The sequence below is a fragment of the Scyliorhinus torazame genome, chromosome 2, assembly GCF_047496885.1.
Source record: "Scyliorhinus torazame isolate Kashiwa2021f chromosome 2, sScyTor2.1, whole genome shotgun sequence".
In the NCBI taxonomy this organism is placed as follows: Eukaryota; Metazoa; Chordata; class Chondrichthyes; order Carcharhiniformes; family Scyliorhinidae; genus Scyliorhinus; species Scyliorhinus torazame.
This window is the reverse complement of record NC_092708.1, coordinates 242,769,887-242,796,170: the sequence shown is the minus strand read 5'-3', so window position 1 is coordinate 242,796,170 and position 26,284 is coordinate 242,769,887. Positions and strand designations below refer to the sequence as shown.

Sequence of the window (26,284 nt, the reverse complement as noted above, 5' to 3'; positions counted from 1 at the left end):
ACACAAGGAGGATGTTCAAATTCCACACGGACAGTCGCCCGGGTTTCTGGCACTGTGAGGCAGCAGTGCTAACCTCTGTGCCACCCCACGACAAGTTAACCATGCCTGACTTCATTTCGAGCTTCCGCTCCAGCATACAGGCATCAGGTGGTTTCCAAAACAAACGCAAAATACTGCGGACACTGGAAGTCTGAAATAAAAACAGAAACTCAACAGGCCTGGCATCAGCTGTGGAGCAAGAAACAGTTAGCGTTTCAGAATTAAAGAAGTAATTTTTTTTTTTAAATCTTTTTATTGGTATTTTCAAGCATTATAAACAATTATGTACATTGCTGGACATGTTCATTCACTGCACAATACAGAAAGGTTTGCCTTTTCCTTCCCTTGAGTTTTCCTATCTACATTCTGCCGCCAGCAGGCTTGGTGTCCGGTCCCTCCTGCCCCACTCCCACCCCCCCCCCACCTCGTGTTCTCCCTGGTTGGTCTCGGGGGGGGGGGGATATTTCCCCCCTTCCTCTCCCCTTCCCTTAACCCCCCCCCCCCTTTTTCTCCAGGCGGCTTCGGCCGTAATTCTCCTGTGACTGAGAGTGGCTGCCCCCTCCCTCCTGTGTTGTCTCTTTTGCATCTCTCCATTCCCCCACCCCCACATCAAAATTACTTCCAGGAGGGGGGTCGCGTGATGTGAGTGCGGGAGCCCTTGCGTTTTTGCGAGCCCCAGCTCCGTTGTTTCATCCTCATGCACATTTCTTACTTGTCTTTTTTTGCTTGCACCACATCCCAGAAAGTTCCTCATTTGTCTTCTTGTGAGCAAACTCCAAGAGAAAATGCTGAAAGTCCTTTTCTTTTCTTTGTGACGGCTGTGGGGAGCTGGGATGGGGCCCAGTTGACAGTAGCCAGGTACTGCTGAGGGGGCTCTTGCCTTCGCGGTGCTGTGTGCATCAAATGATGGCCACCATCAAAGATGTTGGGCACAATCGAACCGCCATAGTGCGCCTGAAAAGCTGCACGCCGTGGCGCAACTTGGCCGATAGGAGCCGGGAGATCTCACTCCTCGGATCTTCTTGGCTCCCAATGCCTCGCGAGACCTAACGCGATCTTGCCAGAGGTTGCAGGCAGGATCACTTTTTGACAAATCTGTGTATTAGAGCGAGACAGCTAGTCTCATTTTAATATGCAGTTGTTTGAGGCAGCCAAGGTGTTGGGATCAATCCTCTTCACCTCAAAGACCTCAGGTATGCACTGTTCAGTACTGATCTTCACAAACAGGGACCAGACAGAATCACACTCGTAGGGGTCTTTCAAGCGATCGGAGGCCCCCAGGTGCTTACCCTCTGAGCAGGGTGGTACCCTGGAATTCTGGCACAGCCAGCCTGTCACCCTGGCAGTGCCACATGGGTATCAGCCTGGCACTGCAGGTGCCCAGGTGGCACTGCCAGCTGGCAGGGCCACTGCCAAGTGCCAAGCTGGTATTTTGTGCACAGCAACAATTGGGCTGAGGGTGCCCTGCACGGATGTTGAGGGACCCCCTCAGTTGGGACTTGGAGGGGGGGTCTGGGGTGGCATCGAGGGCTCTTGCTACATTGAGGTATTCCGGCGAGCGCAGCTCCTCAGTGCAAAAAACAACCCCGCTGAGGCCTCCTATCTAACTCGGTGGGGGGTGTTAAATAGCGGGATGTTTTTTGGTGCTGCAAGCACCAGGAAACACGCGGCTAAATGTGCTCACTATGGGACTTTGTTCCCATTTAGTTAAATCGTGCCCGTTGCCGTGACTGGAAATGTTGGCTCTGCGGTGCAGGTCGTCATTCGAGAGATTGTAGGGCACCTTTAGAAGTGTGTTGGAGGCGCATGGGAGGGTTCATGCACTTGAAAGAGCAGCATCCCTGGTTAGGGACCACCTTAGTGTTGTCGAAAACCTGCTGCATGGTGTGCCGTTTATCCTGACAGGTTTGGGAGATGGATGCCGGGCAGGATGTCGCCTGAGCCTGGTCCCTGGTGAGAGATGGGAGATGGGTTCCTGATTGAGTTCAAGAATTGACTGCCATTCTTTGATAATCTTGATTTGGTGGCTGGGTGCATCAGATTTGATGGAGCACAACTTATCCTGTCTGCGACGGCAAGTGTTGGTCAGATCCACAGATCACAGTTGTCCTGTATCGTCCTGTTCGCGATGCTCATCATGAGGGGTTGGAGGTGGTTGAGTGAGTCGAGCCGTTCCGTCTAGCCTGGGCCTCGCTGTGCACTGGAATTCAGGAGAAGGCTGTGCTGAATCACTGAGTGATGGTATTAAGGCCACTGTGATGTATTTCTCCTGTTCCACGCTGTGCTCATGCAGGTTGAGCCACATTTGGCTTTTTTTTTCCTTCCTTGCTTTGGGTGCGTTATTTTATTTAAAATGTAAAATCTCAATACACATAGTTAGCAAAGGGCGGCATGTGGCGCAGTGGTTAGCACTGGGACTGCGGCGCTGAGGACCCGGGTTCAAAACCCAGCCCTGGGTCACTGTCCATGTGGAGTTTGCACATTCTCCCCGTGTCTGCGTGGGTTTCACCCCCACAACCCAATGATGTGCAGGGTAGGTGGACTGGCCACGCTAAATTGCCCCTTAAGAAGGCAGCACGGTGGCGCAATGGGTTAGCCCTGCAGCCTCACAACGCCAAGGTCCCAGGTCCGATCCCGGCTCTGGGTCACTGTCCGTGTGGAGTTTGCATATTCTCCCCGTGTTTGAGTGGACTATGCCCCCACAACCCAAAAATGTGCAGGCTAGGTAGTTTGGCCACGCTAAATTGCCCCTTCATTGGAAAAAATGAATTGGGTACACTAAATTTATAAATAAATAAATAAAATTGCCCCTTAATTGGAAAGAAAAATAATTGGGTACTCTAAATTTATTTAAATAAACATAATTTGCAAAAACAAATTACTTCCAGCCCATACTCCAGCCAGAATGAACCTCAGCTTTAAGCTAGTTTTAACGTGTGTTGGCTCTGTCCACATCAGAAACAGCTGGGTTGCCTGTCCCCATTTTTTGATCTTGTCTAATTTTTCCCCTTTAAGTCCTTACAGGCTGTGCATTGGTGAAATAATAGTATTCTCGCTCAAAGTGGCACCCAGTCCTTTTTTTTTTGCAATCTACTTCTTTCCTTAAAAGCCCTGACTTTAATACCTCACTCTGGATGGCCAGATTCACTATTAGAAATGTGCCTCCGTGCCCCAATTTGCATTCCTCCAGGCATTGTGAATTTGGAATTTGCTGGTTGGGTACAAACTGTTGTGAGTAAATACAAGCTTATGTTCCACATAAAATGAGGCTCATCATTGTGCTTCTCTCCTGGCCTGCTACAGTACAATCCTCAAAGTTACCTTGGTGCTTTGCAATTTGGTAGAAAATTGTTGTTTCTTTTTACATTGGTCACTTTTGTATTTTTGAACAGTGCATTTCTGCAAAACAATTCACTTTGGCAGGCTAGACTATCCTACAGACTTCATTTGATATTGCCACTAACTACCAACAATGTTTTCAGGCTTAATTGCACCACTAACTGTTTTTTTTTTAAATTCAAATTAAGGGACGATTTAGTGTGGCCAATCCACCTACCCTGCACATCTTTGGGTTGTGGGGCGTTAGACCCACGCAGACACGGGGAGAATGTGCAAACTCCACACCGACAGTGACCTGGGGCTGGGATCGAACCCAGGTCGCTGTGAGGCAGCAGTGCTAAGCACTGCACCACCGTGCCACCCACGGCTGTAGCATTAATGATCCATAATTACGATGAGCAGGATGATTTCATGAGGTGAGTCCAGAGGTAATGAGGGTTTTAGCAGCAAATGAGCTGAAGCAAGGACGGAGGCAGATGATGTTATGGAGGTAGAAGCAGGTGGTCTTAGTGGTGCACAGGGGATGGGTTGGAAGCTTTCTTTTTCCTTATTCTTTCATGTGTTGTGGATGTTACTGGCAAAGTCAGCATTTGTTACCCATCCCTAATTGGCCTTGAAGTGAGTGGCTTACTGTTGCTAACTGTGCTTCTCTCTTAATTTGGTTCTGTTTAATGACGTTTGCTCAAGAGTCGCCAGGTATCTTTCGACACCGCCACAAGGTTCAGAACCGAATACTGATCAAAGACTCGATACACCAGTTAGTAAGTTCAAAAGCAATGCTCATTTATTTACACACAGTCAAATCTACTCGTGCATAAAACTCTACAACCTAAACTATCACTTTTACTAAAGCCTATACTTAGCTTCGGGTGCCCACTCAGTCAGAGGAACAATGGCCGTTGCTCGGTTCTGAGGCTGCTGGATTGAGCTGTTTACAGGATAGCAACTAGGAGCGTCTATCTCGTAGCGTGCGTTGACTTGGAACTTACTTGGTCTGGCATAGCTGCTAGGCTGGTCTCTCTTCGCTGAGAGCCAAGGCCAAAGAAGAAAGATTCTCTCTTGGGGAATACCCGAAAGGGCTTCGCGCGCTTTTGGGCGGGCCTTGAACTTGGCCTCAATTAATTGGGCCTTTCCCAATCATTCTTATCGATCTTCCTCCAATAGAGGGGTGGGTTCCCTGATTGCTGGGCGTGTCCTAGGTGGCCATTGGTTTGCTTTATCTGAGTCTCCTCTGGTGCCGGGGTGTCTGCCTTAACATTGTTTATCTAAATGTTTCCCTTTTGTCCCCGGAGATGGCTCATTAGTATGTAGATGGCTTAGCAGTTTCTGTCCTGTCTGAGAGCGAAGGCTCTAATCAACAGACAGACCTTGCACCTGCTTGTTTTTCAGTATTGTCCAATTTTCCCTGCATTCTTTGCAAATGTCCATTTTGTAATCGGGACGTGGCCATCCCAGATGGCTACATTACTCAGCCATTTCAGAGAGCAACCTTATTATTGTCGCCGACCAACAAATCTTGGCAGATTTCCTTCCCTGAAGGACATTAGTGAACCAAATAGGTTTTTACAACAACTGAAGATAGTTTCATAGTTATCATTACTGAGAGTAGCTTTCAATTCCAGGTTTTATTGAATAAATTTAAATTCTACCAGCTGCCATGGTAGGATTTGAACCCGTGTCCTCACACCATTAGCCTAGGCCTCTAGAGTGCTAGTCCAATTACATCATCACTACACCATCCTTTTAGGATTAAGGAGGGTGCCACAGTTGTGAACCTCAGATTGGTTCAGCCTCAGATTGTGGCCAGGGAGAGGAATGCAGTCAGCAGATGGGTATTGGAGATTGTGATGAAGACCAGACACTTTGGTCTTCTCAGTAGTTACCACTTTAAAATGGCTGCGCATCAACAGACCACAGATGCAGGTCGGCGCGGTGGTGCAGTGGTTAGCACTGCTGCCTCACGCCACCGAGGATCCGGTTTCGATCCCGGCCCTGGGTCACTGTCTGTGTGGAGTTTGAATATTCACCCCGTGTTTGCGTGGGTTTCACCCCCACAACCCAAAGATGTGCAGGGTAGGTGAATTGGCCACACTAAATTGCCCCTTAATTGGAAAAAAAAGAATTGGGTACTCTAAATTTATTTTAATAAACAGTCCACAGATGTAATGAGGCCCATTGTTATTTTTTAAAATTCATTCTTGGAATGTGGGTATCGCTGGGCTGCATTTGTTGCCCATCCCTAATTGTCCTTGAACTGAGTGGCTTGTGATGCACTATCAATTACGACGGGACGAGAGTAGAGAGTAATCGAGGCTTTATTACGCACAGATGTGTTGCCTCCTACAGCTGCTGCCAAACATACAATTTGGGGAAGTGCATGTTCAGCACGAACCATCCTTGGCTATGTGGTGCAAAATGGAGTTCTAGGGCCCGACCCCGATCGCAATAGCCTCCTCATGGAAATCCCTCCCCCCCCCCATCTGACCCGGTGCCACCCATCCACCCCCCCCCCCCCCCCCCCCCCCGCAGCGCACCTCACCACAGCCCCCGCTCCAGGACGATCCGTCCTCCCATTGGTTCCACCTGGGGATGAGCTCTCTGTGCTCCCGGAGTCGAGAAGACAAGGTGTCTTGTGGCCATCGACTTTCACCGTTGCGAGGTTGTGTGGCCGGGATTGGTCGAGCGTGATGGAGGCGAGCTGCGGCTGGTGTTGGTGGGCCCCGGGCTGGTTGGAGGCGGTTGCGGGTGATGAGTGGCTCGATGAGGTGCCCGATAAGCAGGGGTCCTGAGGCGCCGTCCAAAATGGCGCCGAAGATGGCGGCGCCCATGGCGGGCGGCGTTAAAGATGGCGGCGCCCACGGGCCGCATGAGGTCTGATGAGGGGAAGATGGCAGTGCCCACGTGCCGCATGTGGGTTGCGGGGGCGAAAATGGCGGCGCTCACGGGTAGCACATAGGGGGTGCAGGAACAATGGGGCTGGTTAGTGGCGATCGAGCGGACCTGACACACCGCAGCGAAATGTCCTTTCTTCCCGCAGGCCTTGCAGAGCGCTCCGCGCCGGGCAGCGCTGGCGGGGGTGCTTTGTCTGCCCGCAGAAATAGCACTTGGGCCCCCCGGGGTTGGCTGGCTGCCACGCGGTGCAGGCTTGGGATTGGTTGAGGGCGGTCGCTGGTGGGGTCCACGATGTCCAGGATGGGGTCGCCATGCGTCGGGGGCATACGCTTGTACATTACAGGAGGCTACCGTTAGTGAGCTCGCGAGTTTCTTGATCGCCACGAGGTCGATCGTGTACCCCCTTCTAAGAGGCGCTGGCGGATGTACGCCGACCCTATGCCCGTAACGAAAGCGGCCCTGATTAGGAGTTCAGAATGTTCAATGGCCGAAACTGCCTGGCAATCACAGTTCCTCACCAGTGCGTGCAGGGCAGGCCAGAAATCTTCCAATGACTCACCGGGGAGTTGTTGCCACGTGGACAGGAGGTGCCTGGCGTAGAGTTTGTTGATCGACCGGGTGTAGTTCTCTTTCAGAAGCGCCATGGCCTCAGTGTAGTTGGGCACATCCCGGATAAGAGGAAAAATATCAGAGCTCAACCGTGTGTACAGGATCTGGAGTTTCTGTGCCTCTGAGGGTGGTTCTGTCGTTGATCCGATGTAGGCTTCAAAGCAAGCTAGCCAGTGGTCGAAGGCCGATGTGACATTGTCTGCTTGAGGGTGCAGCTGCAGGCGATCTGGCTTGATGCGAAGGTCCATCGCTGTAAAATCTCTGCGTAATAAATTGATGCACTCATATGTGTACTATATACAAACAGTGGTGACTACCACAGCTTGTTCAGCCAGTTCAGTGGGTCAAGAGTCAACCATATCGCTGTGTGGGTCTGGAGCCACATGGATGCCAGACCGGGTAAGGAGGGCAGATATGATCCAAATGCGACAATCAGCAATGGTTTCAGCATTAGACTTTTAATTCCAGATTTTTATTGAATTTAAATTTCACCATCTGCCATGGTGGGGTTTGAACCCGGGACCCAGAACATTACCGTGGGTCTTTGGATTATTAGTTCAGTGACAATACCACTATGCCATCGCCTCCCCATTGCTATGAAACAAGTGATTGCGGTGCACACTTTCAACACATAGTTTCTATTGTTTGAACTGCTTTGCTGGCATAATGTTCCAGCCAAGTCTGCAATGTAAGAACTGTCTGCTACATCTTGCATCGTTTTGTATCGGGAGTGAAGTCAGGATGAAGAGCAGTCTGGAGGCCAGGAAAACAAGGGTGTAGAAAAGTCAACATGGAGTTATCCAAAGTGTAACCCACGAGATGCTGTTAAACGAGAATTAATTTGAGATCCTGGATTCCGGGTTTATCTCAGACTCTGTGTCCTGAGGTTTAATGCTGCTACCATCTCTAGACACACAATAACCTGGAGCAACCTGACATCCCAGATAACTCTTCTCAGCCATGACTTCATGAAACACAAGATTGGACAGTTGAAGAAAGACACATTATGGGTTTCCTTAAAAGGGAAACACGCTGATAGAGATTTGAGCACCGCTTATTGTAAGTATCAACATGTTAATGATAATCATTTTATTATGCAGTGCAGGTCCAACTCCACCTATAGGTTTGGTGATGACACGACCATAGTAGATCGGACCTCGAACAACGATGAGTCAGAGTACAGGAGGGATTAGAAAATCTAGTGGCATGGTGTAACAACAACAATCTCTCCTTCAATGTCAGCAAAACTAAGGAGCTGGTCATTGACTTCAGGTGGCAACGTACTGTCTGCATCAATGGTGCCGAGATGGAGATGGTTGACAGCTTCAAATTCCTAGGTGTACATATCACAAAATTGGGTCTTGGGCCACCCACAGAGTGCTACGACCAAGAAAGCACAATAGCACCTATACTTCCTCAGGAAACAAAGAAAATTCAGACTGTCCACATTGACTCTTACCAATTTTTACAGATGCACCATAGAAAGCATCCTATCAGGCTGCATCACAGCCTGGTATGGCAACTGCTCGGCCCAAGACCATAAGAAACTACAGAGAGCTGTGTACACCACCCAGTCCATCACACAAACCTGCCTCCCGTCTATTGGCTCTGTCTACACCTCCCACTGCCTGGGGAGGGCAGCACGGTAGCATAGTGGTTAGCACAGTTGCTTCACAGCTCCAGGGTCCCAGGTTCGATTCCCGGCTTGGGTCACTGTCTGTGCGGAGTCTGCACGTTCTCCCCGTGTGTGCGTGGGTTTCCTCCGGGTGCTCCGGTTTCCTCCCACAGTCCAAAGATGTGCAAGTTAGGTGGATTGGCCATGCTAAATTGCCCTTAGTGTCCAACATTGCCCGTAGTGTTGGGTGGGGTTACTGGGTTATGGGGATAGGTTGGAGGTGTGGGCTTGGGTAGGGTGCTCTTTCCAAGAGCTGGTGCAGACTCGATGGGCCGAATGGCCTCCTTCTGCATTGTAAATTCTATGAAAGCGGGCAGCATAACCAAAGACCCATCCCACCCGGGTTATTCACTCTTCCTACTTTTTCAATCAGGCAGGAGATACAAAAGTCTGATAACACGCACTAACAGCTTCAAAAACAGTTTCTTCCATGTTGTTACCGGAATCCTGAATGACCCTCTTATGGATTGATCTGATTTCTTCACACATCTTCTCTGCTGAGTAGTACTGCACTCCACATGCTTCACCTGATGCCTGTGTCTATGTAATTACATTGTGTATCTATGTAGGTGCTATGGGTCTTTTCATGTTTGGAACGATCTGTCTGGACTGTCGCAGAACAATACTTTTCACTGTATCTCGGTACTCGTGACAATAAAACAAATCCAATCCAATCCAATCCAGGGTAAGGTTTGGAAAGGTAATTAACGATGAGAGGAGGCTGAAAGATGACTACTGAGCGTCAACAGCAGAAAACAGAAAATATGCTGACCATCGTTTGACATTGAAAACTTCTTCTACTTTCATTCAAGAGGCAACACGGGCTGAGAACAGGCACATCCGATACTGAAAGTAATTCTCGATCACAAGTTAACAAGCCTATCTTGCGGCCTGCGCATCATGTCACTCCACATCATCCTCCTCTTCACGTTCCTCCTCACCTTCCTCTTCCTGCTGACTTGAAATGATCAGCATCACAACTGGTCTGCGATCTGGGGGGGGGGGGGTTCCTTCACACAGGTGGAGTGTTAATGTGCCCAGTTGCAAGGTATCCCTTTATCATCGATCATGATCCTAGGAATAGCCCAGAGTAAGGGAGAAATAAAATTGGCAAGGGAGCAAAGAGAGGGAAGGGTGCAGTCAAAGATAGGGAAAGATGGGGTCTGATGTGCAATCAATTACTCTCGAGACAAGGTGAGTCATAACTAATAGGCTTTAATCAGCTAGAACTGTGCCCAGCAGCTTCGATACAGAAAGTGAAGGCTGCTGGGACGGCATTGGTTCTTATACTCCGCCTCTCAGGGCGGAGCTATGTACATTAGCCAATGGTCATCCACCTCTCAGGTATTGCAATACCTGGTATTACCACATTCACCCCCTGTTAAAAAGAACCCGGCGGGGTGATGGCCAGCGTTAATGTTGCCTTTTGCATGGTAGGACCAGGTATGGCGGTACCGTGATGTTGAGGGTAACAGAGAAGTGTTTATGGTGCAGCAATCAGTTGATCGGGTGGCCTGGTCGTCCTTCTGGAGCGTCTGGGCTTTGGCGATGATCCGGGTGGGGGCCCCGGCGGTTGCAACTCCAGGAACGTGGTGTCTTCCTCACAGGCAGCTTCGTCACCCCTAGGCAGCGCTGTTGGGGCAAAAAGTGGGCAGGGGGAGGGGCGCCTGTAGGGGGCGTCGGTGCTTGTTCGGCGCTGGGTAGGGACGGCAGCAGTACTGACCCTCCGGTCAGGTGCTGCGGGGAGGGTGGGGGTGGGGGCAATGGTGCGGGTGCGCGTGGGGCTCCGGTGGGCGCCAGGTCCCGAAGGGAGACCGTGTCTTGGCGGCCGTCGGGGAACACTACGTAGGCGGACTGGGGGTTGGCATGCAGCAGGTGGACCCACTCGACCAACGGGTCCGACCTGTGCACCCTCACATGTTTCCACAGCAGGATGGGTCTGGGTGTCGCTAGCCAGGTTGGGAGCGAGGTCCCTCTTTGGAGGACTTCCTGGGGAAAACAAGGAGACGTTCATGAGGTGTCTGGTTTGTGGTAGTACAGAGCAGCGACCGGATTAAGTGAAGGGCTACCCGGAGGACTTCTTTCCAGCGGGAGACTGGGAGATTCCTGGACCGTAGGGCCAGCAGGACGGTCTTCCAGACAGTTCCGTTCTCCCTTTCTACCTGCCCATTTCCCCGGGGGTTGTAACTTGTCGTCTTACTCGAGGCGATGCCCTTGCTGAGCAGGAATTGACGCAGTTTGTCACTCATAAAGGAGGACCCCCTTTCACTGTGAATGTACGCGGGGAAACCGAACAGTGTAAAGATACCCTGGAGGGCCTTGATAACGGTGGTTGTGGTCATGTCTGGGCAGGGGATGGCGAATGGGAACCGGGAGTACTCGTCAATCACGTTCAGGAAGTACGTGTTGCGGTCAGTGGAGGGGAGGGGGTCTTTGAAATCCATGCTGAGGCGTTCAAAGGGACGGGAAGCCTTTATCAGATGCGCTCTCTCTGGCCGGTAGAAGTGCGGTTTGCACTCCGCGCAGATTTGGCAGTCCCTGGTGACTATCCTGACCTCCTCGATGGAGTAGGGCAGGTTGCGGGTCTTGATGAAATGAAAGAAACGAGTGACCCCCAGGTGGCAGAGGTCCTCGTGGAGGGCTCGGAGGCGGTCCACTTGTGTGGTGGCACAAGTGCCGCGGGACAGGGCATCGGGAGGCTCGTTCAGCTTCCCGGGACGGTACAAAATCTCGTAATGGTAGGTGAAGAGTTCTATCCTCCACCGCAAGATCTTGTCGTTCTTAATCTTGCCCCGCTGTGCATTATTGAACATGAAGGCAACCGACCGTTAGTCCGTAAGGAGAGTGAACCTCCTGCCGGCCAGGTAATGTCTCCAGTGTCGCACAGCTTTTACTATGGCCTGGGCCTCCTTTTCGACCGAGGAGTGGTGGATTTCGGAAGCGTGGAGGGTGCGGGAGAAGAAAGCCACGGGCCTGCCCGCTTGGTTGAGGGTGGCCACCAGAGCTACGTCGGACGCATCGCTCTCAACCTGGAAGGGGAGGGACTCGTCGATGGCGCGCATCGTGGCTTTTGCGATGTCCGCTTTGATGCGGCAGAAGGCCTGGCGGGCCTCCATCGACAGGGGCAAGTTTGTGGACTGGATCAGTGGTCGAGCCTTGTCTGCGTAATTAGGGACCCATTGTGCATAATAGCTGAAGAAGCCGAGGCAGCGCTTTAGGGCCTTGGGGCAGTGAGGGAGGGGGAACTCCATGAGGGGGCGCATGCGCTCAGGGTCGGGGCCTATGACTCCACTTCGCACTACATAGCCTAGGATGGCTAGACGGTCGGTGCTAAACATGCATTTATCCTTATTGTAGGTCAGATTAAGGATATTTGCGGTCTGGAGAAATTTTCGGAGGTTGGTGTCATGGTCCTGCTGGTCATGGCCGCAGATGGTGACGTTATCAAGACACGGGAAAGTTGCGCATAAGCCGTACCGGTCAACCATTCGGTCCATCTCACGTTGGAAGACCGAGACCCCGTTCGTGACACCGAAGGGAACCCTTAAAAAGTGATAGAGCCTCCCATCTGCTTCGAAGGCAGTGAACTGGCGGTCACCATTACGGAGGGGTAGCTGGTGGTAGGTAGACTTGAGATCCACCGTGGAGAAAACTTTGTATTGCGCAATCCTGTTCACCAGGTCAGCGAGACGGGGGGAGAGGGTACGCATCCAGCTGCGTAAACCAGTTGATGGTCTGGCTATAGTCGATGACCATCCTATGTTTCTCCCCGGTCTTTGCCACCACTACTTGAGCCCTCCAGGGGCTGTTGCTTGCTTCGATGACCCCTTCCTTTAGCAGCCTTTGGACCTTGGACCTGATGAAGGTCCGGTCCTGGGCACTGTACCGTCTGCTCCTGGTGGCGACGGGTTTGCAATCCGGGGTGAGGTTCGCAAACAGGGAAGGTGGGTCGACCTTAAGGGTCACGAGGCCGCAGACAGTAAGGGGGGGTATAGGACCGCCAAATTTAAAGGTCAGGCTTTGCAGATGGCACTGGAAATCCAGCCCAAGAAGGGTGGCTGCGTAGAGGTGCGGCATAACGTACAGGCGGAAATTGCGGAATTCCCTGCCTTGGACAGTGAGGTTCGCTAGGCAGAACCCCTTTATCTCCACTGCGTGTGACCCGGAGGCCAGGGAGATCCTTTGGTTTACGGGATGGGTGACAAGAGAACAGCGCCTTACCATGTCGGGGTGGACAAAGCTTTCCATGCTCCCGGAGTCGATCAGGCACGACATCATGTGGCCATTGATGGCGATCGTTGTAGTGGCTTTTGCTAGCGTCCGGGGCCAACTCTGGTCCAGGGTTATGGAGGCCAGCTGCAGTAAGGAAGAGTTCAGGTCGGGCAGCGTGTAGTCGGCTGTGCTGGGGGCCTGAGGCTCCATCCAAGATGGTGTCAGCCACGGGTCGCACATGGAGTCTGGGGATGCCGAAAATGGCGGCGGCGAGGGACAAAATGGCGGCGCCCACCCATCCAGCATGGTGGCCAGGGGGCAAAATGGCCGTGGCCATGGGTCACACGCGGCCTGGGGATAGGAGGGCGGCGGTGGGCCTTGGACCGTCGGGACCTGAAAGAAAGGCTGCTGATAGTCACTGGAGACCGCGGCCACGGCGCGGGCCTGGCAGACCACGCCATAGTGGCCTTTCTTGCCGCATTCTTTGCAGGTGGCGGTGCGGGCCGGGCAGCGCGGGCGGGGATGATTCGCCTGCCCGCAGAAGAAGCAGCGTTGGCCGGCGGTGATAGCGGGCCGGCTCACCGCGCAGGCCTACAGGGTTAGCGGAAATGTCTGGGGGGCTGCCGCGATGGGGTGCCACGCAGCCCAGGGGGGCGCCGCGCGTCCGGGAGCAAAAGCGAGCGCGTTTTTATACGCAACGTCCATTGACCCCACCAGGGCCCATGCCTCAGTGAGCCCCAGTGTGTCCATTTAAAGGAGCCTTCGGCGGATGTCGGGGGATGTAATACCTGCCACGAAAGCATCCCTAATTAAAAGTTCCATGTGCTCGTTCCCCGAAACTGGTGGGCAGCCAGTTTCGGCCCAGCACTAGCAGTGCCCGATAGAAGTCTTCCAGTGTTTCTTCAGGGCTTTGCCTTCTAGTTGCCAGCAGGTGACGGGCATAGACCTGGTTCACAGGACGGATATAATGTCCTTCTAGCAGCTCGATAGCTGCAGCATAGTTCGCCGCCTCCTCGATCAGAGGGTAGATCCCAGGGCTGACCCGCGAGCGTAGAAGGTGCATTTTTTGCCTTTCCGTGGGGGTGTCGGCGGCCGTGTCGAGGTAGCCCTTAAAACACGCCAGCCAATGCTTGAAGATAGCAGCGGAGTTTTCTGCGTGGGGGCTGAGCTGAAGGCGGAGATCCATCCTTTCAACTGAAGTAATAGCTGATTAAGTTGATGCGCAATCAATTACTCTCGAGACAAGGTGAGTCATAACTAATAGGCTTTAATCAGCTTGTACTGTTCCCAGCAGCTTCGATACAGAAAGCGAAGGCTGCTGGGATGGCATTGGTTCTTATACTCTGCCTCTCAGGGTGGAGCTATGTACATTAGCCAATGGTTCTCCTAGGTCTAGCCAATGGTCATCCATCTCTCAGATACTGCAATACCTGGTATTACCACAGGGTCAGAGATAGACAATGTTGCGATCAAAGAGAGGGAAGGTTGCAAATCCTGTTGTGCATCATTTTCCAGCTGTTTGATCCTGGACTGATGATTTAATAGAGTATAGGAATTATATTAATAAATAGGGAATACATACTGTGACTTCACACCCACCTCCAAACCCGTCCTCGTACGTATCCTCCCTGGATTTACAACCAGATTGGGCTCAGGTCATCTCTAGAAATTGTACAAGTTAATATGACATAGCTGTTCTCTCGGTCCTCCATTTTATGGCCAATAGTGACAGAGGAGCAAACTCAAGTTTGCCACCGTAGCCAAATATTGACTAGCACCTACCCTCTTCCCCTGACGCCTACCCCAGTGCCCAGTGTAACTGCTCCCCAATACAAAGATACTGCAATGCATAATGTATGTTGCTTCTGGTAGCGGTGTTCCAACACAGGACCACTTTGCACAGTTGTGCCTCAATAGAATTGTGTGTCAACTTCAATGCATTAAAAGTAAATGCAGAAATTGTAAAAAGATTGTTTCCATTCAATTTCCTTGAGAACAATGAGATGAACATTTACATTTATATCATGCCTCCCACACCCAACAGCAATAACTAAACAGGGCAGCAAGGCGGCACAGTGGTGAGCACTGCTGCCTCACAGAACCAGGGACCCGGGTTCAATTTCAGCCTTGGGTGACTGTGGAGTTTGCATGTTCTCCCCGTGTCTGCGTGGGTTTCCTACGGGTGCTCCAGCTTCCTCCCACAGTCCAAAGATGTGCAGGTCCGGTGGATTAGCCATGCTAAAATACCCCTTAGTGTCCAAAGGTTAGGTCGGGTTACGGGTTGGGGAATGGGCCTGGATGGGTTCTCTTTCACAGAGTCAGTGCAGACACAATGGGCCAAATGGAATCCTTCTCCACTGGAGGGGCTCTATAAACAAAGAGTGTCTTAACCTTTGCACTTCTCCGAAAATTATCTCTGAGGTATTTTAGCTCACTGCTCTACCTCCAACCTTGAATCTGTATTTTAATGGGCAGGGGGGCTTTCTGAGAGTCAATTGCCTTTGCGCAACCTCCAGCAGCAAGAAGCTCAATGAATCCTCCCTAACTACACACATTTTAGACAATGAATTTACTTCCTGCCTGTCCTCGAAACAGTGCTTGTGCTTTGCCCGCTGTCCTGTTCCCTTTAATGGCAAACAGCCGCTGCCTAGTCACCTTTAAAACCTTCACACCATAGATCAGCCAAGTGCAGAGAGCTTACGGAAAGCAGGGGCAAGAGCAAGGTTCCCAAAATTTGTCCAGGCTAACCCTTCCCATTGACAGTGCACATGCCATGGATGAGTCCAGCTACTAGCCGTTGTTTGGCAGTAAGTGTGATCAGATCATGAACATAAAGTGTGCGGTCATGATGGCATCACCTTGAAAAGGATAAGATCAGGACTGGGAGCAGAACTAAAACATGGTTTTGAGAAAGGACTATTTCTGTGAACATAATAGACTATTGCATTAAGGGGGAATTGAACATGGGGTGAGGAGGGGAGTGGGGGGGGGGAAGGTGGTAGTTTGATATAAAGTAGTTTTCCTATGTTTTACAAGCAAGAATGACAAATGTGCGTTTCCCACTATAGGGTTTGTGACAGAGAGATTCGGTATAAAGACAGCGTGGTCGATTTAAGATGTACAGGTAGCAGTGATTTGAACTTTGTTGTTTTTTTTCTCCAAAATAATAAGGATTTTTGATAAATCAAGTTATTTAATTTAACCTCTGTTTGTTATTCACTTTACTAGTTTGATTCTTTTTTTTAATCATCATTACTTTTTTAACATGGTGCACACAGACATGCATTCATTGTCACCATAGCTGAACTTACTTGGCAAGCATTCTACATTCAGGGAACCAACCATATGTCATGATTAATCAGGCAAAGGAAGAGAAGGTGTTTGGGGCTGACACTGATTCAGGCTGTTGTTCTTTTCAATGTTGTTGAGTATTGAATATTGTTGCACTGTACTCACTCTGTTCAGACTGGTCTACAGCCTTCTTGTAGAGGCAGTGAGCAGCATCATGTAACAAGGGCCATCAGAGGAATCAGCCTGACTCCTGACTTTATAGGGAGAGACCATACAGCACTCATTTTGTTGACCGGCAGGATATTAGGAAATAGAGAGGACCAGAGGGACCTTGGGATACATGCCCAAAGATCCCTGAAGGTAGATAAGGCAATTAAGAAGTCATATGGGATATTTGCCTTTATTACCCGAAGCATAGAAAATAAGAGCAGGGAGGTTATGATGGAGCTATATAAGACGCTCGTTAGGCCACATAATACTGTGCAGGTCTGGGCGCCACACCAGATGTGACTGCACTATAAAGGGTGCAGAGATGATTCAGCAGAATGATGCCTGGGCTGGAGCGTTTCAGCTATGAAGAGAGGCTGGTTAGGCTGGGGTTATTTTTCTTGGAGCAGAGAAGGCTGAGGGGGGACATGATCAAAGCGTACAACATTATGAAGGACATAGAGGTAGACACGAAGGATCTTTTCCCCTTTGTAGAGGGGTCAATAACCAGGCTTGAGGAACAGGACATTGAAGGGATTTGAGGAAAAACGTTTTTACCCAAAGGGTGATGGGAATCTGGAACTCACTGCCTGAAGGGTGATAGAAGTGGGAACCCACATAACATTTAAGAAGCATTTAGATGAGCACTTGCAACACAATAGCTTACAAGGTTACGGACCAGGTGTTGGAAAACGGCATCAGGAGAGATAGGTGCTTGATGGCTGGCGCCGACTATAGCACAATCAATCACTCATGAGACGAGATGAGAAGGAGTCAATCGATGGCTTTATTACGCAGACTTGTTCCCCAGCAGCACAGTTACAGAATGCGGCTGCTGGGAGAACCCGGGCTCTTATACTCCGCCTTACTGGGTGGAGCCAGTAGTTGGCTGATCCAATCGGGACCCGGCGTCTATCCACCAATAGCCTCTCGGCATCACAGGGTACCTTAATACCCCTAATGCATACCACCACACCGACACAATGGGCCGAAGGGCCTCGTGTTGTGCTGTAAAACTCTATGACTATAATTTACTGACTAGGCAATAGAAGCAGGACTCCAGCCACCAGGAAATAGTACCTCAGACAGTAGTCAATGGTAATGGGAGAGTATACAATTTTTCAAAACCTTTTTTTTTAATAAACATTGTATTGAGGTATTTTTGGTGTTATAACAACAACAAAATAAACAATCTAGATGAAACTATAAACATAGTGCAAAAGTCTCCCTCCCTTACAGGTCCCACCTTTATTAACCCCCTACTCTAAGCTAAACTTACCCCCCTTCCTTCGCCTGACGATTAATTTTCCGCAAAAAAGTCAACAAACGGTTGCCACCTCCGGGTGAACCCTAACAGTGCCCCTCTCAAGGCGAACTTGATTTTCTCCAAACAGAGAAAGCTAGCCAAGTCCGATAGCCAGGTCTCCGACTTCGGGGGCTTTGAGTCCCTCCAAGCTAATAGTATCTGTCTCCGGGCTACCAGGGAAGCAAAGGCCAGAACGTCTGCCTCTTTCTCCTCCTGGATTCCCGGGTCTTCCGACACCCCGAAAATCACCACCTCTGGATCCAGCGCCTCCCTTGTTTTTAACACCGTGGACATGACATCTGCAAACCCCTGCCAAAATCCCTAAGCTTCGGACATGTCCAGAACATGTGGACATGGTTCGCTGGTCCTCCCGCACATTTTGCACACCTCTCTTCCACCCCAAAGAATCTGCTCATCTGGGCCACTGTCATGTGAGCCCGGTGAACGACCTTAAATTGTATCAGGCTGAGCCTGGCACATGTTGCGGACACGTTGACTCTACTCAACGCATCCGCCCAGAGACCATCCTCTATCTCTCCTCCCAGCTCCTCCTCCCACTTGTGCTTCAGCTCCTTGGTCTGCGTCTCCTCTGACCCCATAAGTTCCTTGTAAATGTCCGAGACGCTCCCTTCTCCTACCCACCCTCTGGAAACTACCCTGTCCTGAATCCCCCTTAGCGGTAGGAGCGGGAAGGTTGACACCTGTTTACGTAGGAAGTCTCGCACTTGCAGATACCTGAATTTGATTCCCCTCGCCAACCTAAACTTCTCCTAAAGCGCCCTCATACTCGGAAAGCTCCCCTCTATAAACATATCCCCCATCCTCTCAATCCCTGCTCTCCGCCATATCCAGAACCCCCCCATCCATACTTCCCGGGGCAAACCGGTGATTATTGATTGGGGATCTGACCAATGCTCCCTCTGCTCCCACATTTCTCCTCCACTGCCCCCAGACTCTCAGGGCAGCCACCACCATGGGGCTGGTGGAGTACCGTGCCGGCGGGAACGGCAGAGGCGCAGATACCAATGCCCCAGGCTGGTGCTCTTGCATGAAGCCGCCTTCATTCGCTCCCATTCCGACCCTCACCCACCACCCACTTCCTGATCATGGCTATATTCGCCACCCAGTAATAGTTACTAAAATCTGGCAGCGCCAGCCCGTCCTCTCCCCAACTTCGCTCAAGCTTTACTTTCCTTACTCTTGTGGTCTTGCCCGCCCAAACGAAGCCAGTGATCACTTTGTTGACCCGTTTAAAAAAGGACCGCGGAATAAAGATGGGGAGACACTGAAATACAAACAGGAATCTCGGGAGTACCGTCATCTTCGCTGTCTGCACCCTTCCAGCCAGTAACAACGGAAGCGCGTCCCACCTCCGAAAATTGTCCTTCATTTGGTCTACTAGTTTACGGTCTACGGGCCAGGTTTAATTTATGCAGCCGATCCCATTCCCGCGCCACTTGAATACCTAGGTACCTAAAGCTTCCCCCCACTAATCTAAACTGCAGCTCCCCCAATCGCCTCTCCTGTCCCCTCGCCTGCCCCACAAATATCTCACTTTTCCCCATATTTAGCTTATACCCCGAAAACCGGCCAAATTCCCCTAGAAGCCTCATGATTTCTTCCATCCCCTCTATTGGGTCCGATACATACAGAAGCAGGTCGTCTGCATAGAGCGAAACTCTGTGCTCCACTCCCCCTGTCCGTCCGTCCGTTCCCCCCCCCCCCCCCCCCCCCCCCCACCCCCATCCCGCCCCCGGACCAGCCCCTTCCAGCCCCTTGAGGCTCTCAGAGCAATTGCCAATGGCTCTACAGCTAGCGCGAACAACAGTGGGGAGAGGGGGCATCCCTGTCTCGTCCCCCGGTGCAGTCTAAAATAGTCCGATGTTGTCCTATTCGTCCGTACGCTTGCCACAGGAGCCTGATAAAGCAACCTGACCCAGTCAATAAAGCCCTGCCCAAATCCGAACCGTCCCAGTACCTCCCACAGATAATCCCATTCTACCCGAGCAAAAGCTTTTTCTGCATCCATTGCGATCATTACCTCCACCTCCCTACCTTCCAGGGGCATCATGATCACGTTTAACAGCCTTCTTACATTGGCCACCAACTGCCTACCCTTAACAAACCCCATCTGGTCCTCCCCAATAACGTCCGGAACACAATCCTCAATCCTGGAGGACAATATTTAGGCCAGCAATTTGGCATCCACATTCAACAGGGATATCAGCCTGTAGGACCCACACAGCTCCGGGTTCTTGTCCCGCTTCAGAATCAGCAAAATCGTGGCCTGTGACATCGTCGGGGGCAACACCCCTCTTTCCCTTGCCTCATTGAACATCCTCATCAACACCGGCCCCAATATCCCAGAGAACTTTTTATAAAACTCCACTGGCTACCCGTCCGGCCCCGGTGCTTTACCCACCTGCATGGCCTTCAGACCCTCCACTATCTCTTCCAACCCAATCGGGGCCCCCAGCCCTTCTACCACTTCCCCGTCCACCTTTGGGAAATTCAGCTCCTCCAAGAAGTTCCTCATCCCCTCTGGCCCCGTAGGGGGTTCCGACCTATACAGTCTACTATAGAAATCCTTAAACGCCTTATTCACCCCTGCTGAATCTCCAACCAGGTTCCCATCTCCGTCATTTACTTTCCCTATCTCCCTGGCTGCCTCCCTCTTTCTAAGCTGCTGTGCAAGCATTCTGCTGGCTTTCTCTCCATGCTCATAGATCGCCCCCCCTCGCCTTTCTCAGCTGCTCCATTGCCCTCCCTGTGGTTAACAAGCCTGTAGCCTCCGCCGTTCCCTTACTGGGGGCTGGTTTAGCATACTGGGCTAAATAGCTGGCTTTTAAAGCAGGCCAAAGCAGGCCAGCAGCACGGTTCAATTCCCGCACCAGCCTCCCCGAACAGGCGCTGGAATGTGGCGACTAGGGGCTTTTCACGGTAACTTCATTGAAGCCGACTTGTGACAATAAGCAATTTTATTTATTTTATTAAAAGCTCTGCCTAAGGGGTCTCTGCATACCTCCTATCGATATGTAGTATCTCCTTTACCAGTTGGTCCGTCTCTGCCCTGTCCACCTTCTCCCTATGGGCCCGTATTGAGACCAGCTCCCCTCTGACCACTGCCTTCAGTGCTTCCCAGAGCATCGCTACTGAAATCTCCCCCATGTCGTTGACCTGCAGGTAACTCTGAATACATTTCCTCAGCCGCTCGCACACCCCTTCATCCGCCAAAAGTCCCACATCCAACCTCCAGTGCGGGCGCTGGTTACTGTCTTTACTAACCTGCAGGTCAACCCAGTGCGGAGCATGGTCTGAGATTGTGATCGCCGAGTACCCAGTGTCCACCACCCCAGCCAGTAAGGCCCTGCTCAAAATAAAGAAATCAATCCGGGAGTACACTTTATGCACGTGTGAGTAGAAGAACTCCTTCACCCTCGGCTGCCCAAATCTCCATGGATCCACACCCTCCCCCCCCATCTGCTCCATGAACCCTTTTAGTTCCTTTGCCATTGCTGGCATCTTGCCCATTTTCGAGCTTGACCGATCCAAGCCAGGGTCAGTAACTGTGTTGAAGTCCCCTCCCATGACCAACCTGTGCGAGTCCAGGTCCGGTATCTTTCCCAATATCCTCTTTATAAACACATCATCCCAATTTGGCACATACACATTTACTAATACCACCTGCACCCCTTCTAGCTTCCCACTGACCATAATGTACCGACATCCCACATCCGAGACTATTCTACCCGCCTCAAACACCACCCGTTTATTGATAAGGATCGCGACCCCTCTGGTCTTTGAATCTAGTCCCCAGTGAAAGACCTGACTGACCCAGCCTTTCCTCAATCTAATCTGGTCAGTTACTCTAAGGTGCGTCTCCTGCAACATTACCAAGTTCAGTCCCCTAAGATGCGCGAACACATGTGCCCTCTTGACCGGCCCACTTAACCCTCGAACATTCCAGGTGATCAGCATAGTTGGGGGGGCTCATTGCCCCCCCACTTCGCCGATCAGCCATCCCTTTTTTTAGGCTCGCCTCCAGCCCATGTTCCGCACGTCCACCGGCCCATCCCCAGGCAGCCTCCGCCCCCAACCTCCTCTCTGTCCCTTAGCCCAAGTCTCTCCCTCGTTAGCAGAACATTTATCCCCCCTCCCCCCCCTAGTAACAACACTCTATAACCCAACCCCTTTAATAAACCAAACATATGCACACCCCCCATTGCGCTTCTGTGAGCTGGCTCACCCAGCTAGCTTGGTGACCCCCATCCCTGGTGCTGGATAGGCTCCCACCTATTGTTCCCTTCCCACCCTCCCCCCCGCTCATACAAACAAACTCCAACATCAAACAATCCCCACACAATTGCCCGACAGAAAACACCAAGATCTAAACAAGCACACCGCCATCCCCCAACAATGCAAATGAAAACCTTAACTCACTCAGCTCTGCCGCTGGTCCCAAATCAATGTAAAAGGCATTACAAACAGCTGCCATGAAACAATAAACGAGAAACTATTTTTTAAAAAAAAGAACAGAAAAACAAAAAGAAAAAACAAGAACGTTGCAGCAAAGTTCGAAAGTTCTCAGTCCACCACCAGTCCTTTCCTTTTCGCGAAGTCCAGCACGTCCTCAGGCGACTCGAAATAAAAATGCTGTTCCTCGTGCGTGACCCAGAGACGGGCCGGATACAACAGTCCGAACTGCACCTTTTTCACAAAAAGGATTGACCTAATCTGGTTGAAGCCTGCTCTTCTCCTGGCCGCCTCCACACTCAGGTCTTGGTAAACTCACAGGATACTGTTGTCACACTTACAGCTCCGGGAGCCCAACAATTCTCAAGTTCTGCCGGCGGGACCTATTCTCTAGGTCCTCCGCCTTCTCCAGGAGCTTCTTCTGCTGGTCTCTCAGCATCCCCACCTCCAACTCCACCTCAGTTTGATGTTCCTCCTGCTCAGCCAGCGCCTTCTCTACCTGTCTTGATATTCATGTGAACATCACAGCACATACACACACACATAATGATGGACAGATCAACGGACCAATCAACACACACAACACGACAGCCAATCACGGACAAGAGCATACACAGTACAAAAGCAGGGAACACGACACTTCCTGGGCACTCGAGCAGGAGAGAGCTCAGGGCACCTACCTCATTGCCAGCCACTCAGAGGCTCACCATGTGCTGAATAGTTTACTATGTTTATAGTTCAATGAAATAAAACTGCGTTGTACCATACGCAACCGTGTTGGTTCATCTGTGTCAGAGTACCCAACGCTTCACTACCTTCTGGATCGCACGATCTTGGGCATCCAATCTAAGCTCCAGCCGCTCAATTGACTCTTTTATCGGGTCCAAACAGTCCCGTTTCTGCGTAGCAAAGGCTTCCTGAATGACTTGCATCAGCTGCTCCGTTGACCGCTGAGTCGAGAAACCAGAGGTCCGGTCCTCCGCCATGCTGTCTCCTGCTGCAGCTGCAGCCCAAGCCTTTTCTGTCTTTCTGTTTCTGCCTTTACGAGCACTTCTAATCCTTCTCTCCATGCACCGATGTGAGAATTCAGTACACAACTGCCTCTGTCATCAGTTTTACAATTCAAGTCTGGTAGAAAATCGGGGGGAAAAGGTCCAAAAGTCCGACCTGAGCGGGAGCCACCAAATGTGCGACTTACTCCTTCATAGCCGCCACCGGAAGTCCAATTTTTTAAAATCTAAAAGTTTGTTCACAATGCCATAAACATCTGAAATCGTCTGTTGATAAAATACGCAAATACAATAGTAGATGGTGGACATTGTGTCAGGATTTTAGGCAGCATTCAAGATAGTTGAATAGCTGCAGAACTGGTCCAGAAAACATAGTTGGGTGTGAACACGAAGGAGGAGCCAATTTTCTGGGGTCCTTGCGCATGAGTCACAGAAAACTAGCATGCAGGTACAGCAGATAATAAAGAAAGTGAATGGAATGTTGGCATTTATATCTAAGGAATAGAGTATAAGGGTAAGGAAATGTTGGTGCAACTATACAAGGCATTGGTGAGACTACACCTGGAGTACTGTGCACAGTTTTGGGCCCCTTATTTGAGGAAAGATGTATTAGTATTGGAAGCAGTTCAGAGGAGGTTCACTAAGTTGATTCCAGAGATGAGGGATTTGTTGTATGAAGACAGATTAAGCATTTTAGGCCTATACTCTCTGGAGTTTAGAAGAATGAGGGGAGATCAAATTGAGGTATACAAGATCAGAAAATCATAGAATCCCTACAGTGCAGAAGGAGGCCATTCGGCCCATCAAGTCTGTATTGACCCTCTGAAAGAGCACCCTACCTGGGCCCAAACCCCACACAATCCCCATAACCCCACCTAAGGCCAATTTATCATGGTCAATCTACCTATCCTGCACATCTTTGGACTGTGGGAGGAAACCGGAGCACCTGGAGGAAACCCACGCAGACACGGGGAGAAAGTGCAACCTCCACACAGTTACCTGAGTGCAGTGGATGTGGGTCAGTGAATAAGCTTAAGAAAGAGTTAGACAGATTTCTAATCTTAATGGGTTGAAGGGTTATGGAGAACGGCAGGACGGTGGAATTAAGGCCAGAATGAGTTCAGCCATGATCGCATGGCAGAGGAGACTCGATGGGCCAAATGGCCTAATTCTGTTCCTATATCACATGAACTTATGAACTAATTGCTGAAGAATAATTGTTGGTTTCTTTTAGGTGCCAAAATGACATACGTGCCAGTGGAGGACACGAGGGAACAGCTTACACTTCCTGTACGAGCAAAGCCTTGTGACCCCGTGGTGACCTTCAAGAGCGGTGAAACAGAGTGTTCCAAATAAGGATGCAGACAAAATAATGAAAAGTTCAGAAATTCATTACAACTATTTGTTTTTGTGCAAAAGTTCATTTTTCTTAGATACTCCCTTCGTCATATAATATGGACTTGTCTTCCAAGTGGTTTGTAAACAGTTAGAAAAATAACGGAATCTAAATAGTGTAGACCTGCATAGAGTTTCTATGGGGGAGGCGGGATCAGGGTATTAAACTTGATAATCAGCCATGATCATAACGAATGGCGGAGCAGGCTCAAAGGGCCGAATGGCCTCCACCTGCTTCTATTTTCTAAATATGTTTCTATGAGTACATGTACGTTGTTAATTGACAGTGAATTTTCTCTCCCAGGTTTTTCGCTCAGATGTCAAGCTGGCTCAATAGTCCCTCTCTTATCTCAGAAGGTTTTTCGCTCACGTTCCACTCCAGTGATGAGGAGATCATCATGGGTACTTCAGTGTAGAATTAAAGGGCCATGACCCTTTCCGATGTTGGATTGAGACCCCGTCTACTTTATCATCTGACCGTAAAAGATCCCTGGACACTATTTGAAGAAGAGTTGGGGAGTTATCACAATATTTTCCTCAATATTTACACACACACCCCCCCCTAATGAACATTACTAAAACTCCAGATTGTTTGGTCATTGTGGGAATAGGGACTCCTGTTAAACATTAAATTGGCTGCTGCATACCTTCCAGTGGAGGCTGCACTTCAAAAGTGCTTTATTGGCTGTGAAGCACTTTTAGGATGTGCTGCCTTAAAAAGGCAGGATTATAAATGCCAACATTTTGAAATCATCTTCTCCATGAGTTTATATTGTCATTGAGGATGGGGATCAAAAACGTTCAGCCAGCCATGGTCCAATATAAAAACTGTGTCAAAATTGGGTAAGACTGAATACCCCAGGTTATCATATTTTTATTATTTTAACATAACCGAAGGAAGATAGAAATATGGGGTGGGATTCTCTCAGCCCACGGCGGGTCGGAGAATCACCGGACCGGGCGCAATTCGCGCATCGCCACCCCGACGCCGGTCCGACCCCGGCGATTCTCCGTCCGGGATGGGCCGAGCGGCTGTCCAAAAAAGCCCGAGTCCCGCCGGCGACGTTCACATCTGGTCTTACCCAGCGGGACCTCGGCGTCCATCCTGTCGGGGGTGGCCTGGTGGGGAGGAGGGGGGGTCTAACCCCTGGGGGGCCCCCACTGTGGCCTGGCCTACGTCAACACTCTGCCTTCAGATGGGAGAATCCCACCCATTGTGCTTTAGTGGTGCCGTTCTTTGCCTACTTCAGATAGCAATGGTTGCCAACTTTGGTTGGACATATTATTCCTGGAGGTTCCACCAGGTGACCACCCATATCTCATAGCTCTAACCCCACCATTCATCCAGCAACAGGACGATCCTGATTTTGCACCTTCCCAGCACCAATTCAGATCGAAGATGACCTTCAGAAGCAATTCTTCATTACCTGACTGATGGAATGATTTTTAACTTAAATCAAACAGCTCTTGTTCTTATCACCGGTGTTTTTAAAAATAACTAATAAATGAAAGAGAACAAAGAAAATTCTAAAGTGCTTCCCATTTGTTGGCTGTACCGATGGCTTTTCTCCAGGATTGATGGAAAGAGACGGGGATGAGGAGGAATCTCTTCTCTCAGATGGCAGTGAATCTGTGGGCTAGGTTGCTGCGTATGTTCTGTATGATAGACAGATTTTTAATCAGTAAGTAAAGGGTTATGGGATAAGGCGGGAAAGCGGAGTTGAGGATTATTGTATCAGATCAGTCAGGATCTCATTGAATTGAGGAGCAGACTCGATGGGCCAAATGGCCTACTTCTGCTCCTATGTTTTATGGTCTAATGGTCTCAGAGTTCGA

General features: G+C 50.4%; 1 protein-coding gene across 3 annotated transcripts in view; it reads left to right on the top strand.

Annotated features, from left to right (window-relative positions):
- slc10a1 (solute carrier family 10 member 1) overlaps window positions 1-25,983 on the top strand; it is a 63,668-nt gene extending 37,685 nt beyond the window's left edge. Inside the window, exons 5-6 of one of the 3 annotated variants that reach the window (XM_072485762.1) lie at window positions 24,288-24,432; window positions 24,753-25,983. In XM_072485762.1, coding sequence (XP_072341863.1) covers window positions 24,288-24,409 — 122 coding nt within the window. In that variant the 3' untranslated portion in view covers window positions 24,410-24,432; window positions 24,753-25,983. Of the gene's footprint in view, window positions 1-15,834; window positions 15,892-24,287 lie in introns of those variants that run through there. The other 2 variants (XM_072485753.1, XM_072485772.1) reach the window with 2 other exon arrangements.
- The last annotated feature ends 301 nt before the right edge of the window (window positions 25,984-26,284 follow it).